This window comes from Echinops telfairi, unplaced genomic scaffold, assembly GCF_000313985.2.
Source record: "Echinops telfairi isolate 266 unplaced genomic scaffold, ASM31398v2 ScPeMD7_27;HRSCAF=92, whole genome shotgun sequence".
Classification (NCBI taxonomy): Eukaryota; Metazoa; Chordata; class Mammalia; order Afrosoricida; family Tenrecidae; genus Echinops; species Echinops telfairi.
Window position 1 is genome coordinate 2063027 of NW_022103924.1, and position 3005 is coordinate 2066031.

At 35.9% G+C, this 3005-nt stretch overlaps 1 protein-coding gene across 1 annotated transcript in view; it reads right to left on the reverse strand.

The window, feature by feature from the left end:
* ERCC6L2 (ERCC excision repair 6 like 2) overlaps window positions 1-3005 on the reverse strand; it is a 158937-nt gene that overhangs the window by 120525 nt on the left and 35407 nt on the right. The window contains 2 exon segments of the mRNA XM_045289426.1: window positions 743-950; window positions 1716-1877. Of these exon segments, the coding sequence (XP_045145361.1) occupies window positions 743-950; window positions 1716-1877 (370 nt within the window).

The following is a 3005-nucleotide window of genomic DNA, read 5'->3' on the forward strand; positions in this document are numbered from 1 at the left end:
CAGTGGCTCCAAAGGTAAGGCTTTCTGCTCCTGTAAAAATGTATAGCCTTATAAAGCTACAGGGCAGTTCTACTTTCTCCTATAAGGTTGCTGTGAGTTAGAATTGACTCTGGCAGTGAGGTGGCTTTATTCTATTGCTAAGTCAGAAGAATGATAAGATTAAAATTTATCTAAGTGGGTCACCATATTAAAAAAAAATTCTCTGAAGGTCAACAACTCAACTCTTGAATAACTAACCAAATAGAATTTCTCTACAAAGTCTTATAATTGGGCTATTCATACAAAGTCAGGTAGCATTCTGCAAGAAACACACTTTTAGGGGAAAAGACTCTTAACAACAGGTCTTCAGGTACCAGTGAATAGGCCAGGGGGCAAGAAGAAAATAATGTGAACAGGAAACATAGTAGGGAGAAAAGTTCTTCTTTCTTCCACTGAGTAAGAATTGTATCAAAAGTTTTCCCATGCTAAAATAAGAGAAATGAGTTGAGTTTAATGTATACTAGCAATAAACCTGTTAGCTAATAGCTTAGTAAAGTTAGCATGGAAAATAATTGGCTCATTTAACACTTTCTGAAATTCTACATGTAACACTTTTTTTCAGATAGAGTAAAAAGCAAAATAACAATAAAGTACTGATAAAATACCACAGTAGATATTTTCTTCTTAAATAAGGAAATTTAATTTGGAAAAAAAGGAAGATGACAAGAAATTATGAATAGATATAAACAAATGTAGTTCTTACCCGGTCTTCCTTCCTGGGCAGCTGATTTTTGATAAGACTCTTTGTTCGCCTAAGAAACCAGCCAGACAGTTTTTTTGCCAACCTGCACATGGCTTTACGACCAGTAGCTAGCTCTCTTTTTGTTGCGGTGTGTCTTTGGCCATGTTCTACTGTGTCAGAAAACTGCTTCTTGAAGTGGATTCTGCTACCTAAAAGTCCTGGCACAGCCCTTTATAAAGGTAATAAGAAAATGTTAGGACTTTACGAAATTATCTAAAAAGAAAAACACAAGAAAAATAACAAATCACTTGTTTATAGATGACCACCACAACAAAATCAATACTAGAATGTTCTTCATCAGTTTCAGTTTATAACTATAAGATGATGGCCTCAACAAGTACCTTCTGTGCTGACTGAAGGCACCGAAAAATAAGCCTTAAATGGTATTATTAACCCCAAAATACCACAGATAAAAATCAATGCAAAATCCACAAAGGATGGGAAGCTGGATAATGAGCAATATGACACAATAAATAGAGGAGATAAGCATGTGCAGAGGTTTTCATGGGACTCTCTAGCTGGGATAGCATATTTAGGATTCAACACTTTTGCAAATAGATTTTTTAAATCATTTTATTGGGGGCTCATACAACTCGGATCACAATTCATACATACATCCATTGTATGTTAAGCACATTTGTACATTTGTTGTCCTCAAACATTTGCTTTCTACTTGAGCCCTTGGTATCAGCTCCTCATTTTTCCCCGCACCCCCCCACTCCCTTCTTCCTCATGAACCACTGATGATTTATAAATTATTATTATTTTGTCATATCTTACACTGTCCAATGTCTCCCTTCACCTTCTTTTCTGTTGTCTATCCCCACGGAGGAGGTTATAGTAGATCCTTATAATTGGTTCCTAGCACACAAGTTATCATTAAACTATAGACTAGGAAATTAGGTAATTTCTCATAAAATGTATTTTCACTTACCAATCCATGACACACCATAGTTCCTTCATGTTGTTTTGAAGAATCGTTCCGGTGAGACCAATGCGGACACTACATTTTAAAGCTTTCATAACTTCTGTTACTCTAGCCTTTGGATTCTTGATTCTATGAGCTTCATCCACAATGACAGCTGACCACTCCAAACTATAAAGTTAACATTTTTAAAAAGGAAAGAAAGTTTGAAGAACTCTATTAGTCAATATAGAGGATCCCTGGTGGTATAATGGGTTAAGTGCTGGCTGTAGCTGAGCTGGGAAAAAGATCTTTCTCTAACAAAGTTCTAGACATTTTTCTTTCTTTAATATGATTTCATTGGATTCTTATTTCATTAGTTAAATGGCCAGAGGTATAGACCAACATGAATTTAAAAGATATATGGAGGTAAAAAGGATAGAATGAAAAAATGTACTTTAACACCACTAAAATTGTAATAAAGATTTTTTAAAGAAAGAAATATAAAATGAAAGAAACAAAATCTGCAACTCTAACTCAGAATTTTAAAAATCAGGGACTCAAGATTTTTAAAAGTTATATTACATAGATCTGTCAACTAAAAAGGTTACACTCAATTGTTGCCACAGTATCAAGGAACACCCATAGTGCTCTGTGTGGGTTTTATAATTTTGTGTCAACTTGAAGTGTAGGGGTGGTGTCTAACCTGTCAGCTCACAGCCTGATGGTGAAAGATCTTGGGAACCTTCTATCTTTCTGTTTCACCTTGCTGCTGTTGAGTCACTCAGAGAGCTGCCAGAGCCACTGCCATTAGATTCACAAGACTTTGCACCCACTGGCTGGGGACGTTCCTGCGTTCTGCATCATTGGATGAGTCTGGAGAGGGACTTATGGACTAGTATTGGACATGTGGACTTGAGTAGGACTGGGCTGGGACGTTTTCTCAATACATAATTACTTCTTGACATAAAGCTCTTTCTTACACACATATGAGCATCACGGGATTTGTTTCTCTAGTCTACCCGGCAGAGAATGCTCAATGCACCAAAGAAAACTAAGAGCTCAAAGGAGAAATGTTTGGTTTCAGGCAGGGTCAAAGGAAATACAAGATGAGCCAAAAGCCACAGAGAGACTCAAATACAAATAGAAACATGCCCAAAGAACAAAGAAGCCAAACCAATCAGAAAAATAAAGGTACAAGAGTGCTAGGCAAATAAAAATAATAATTTAGACTGCTCTGTCACACCATATACAAAAATTAACAAAATAGATTATAGACCTAAATATAAAAACCCAAACTATAAAACTTATAAAAGAAAC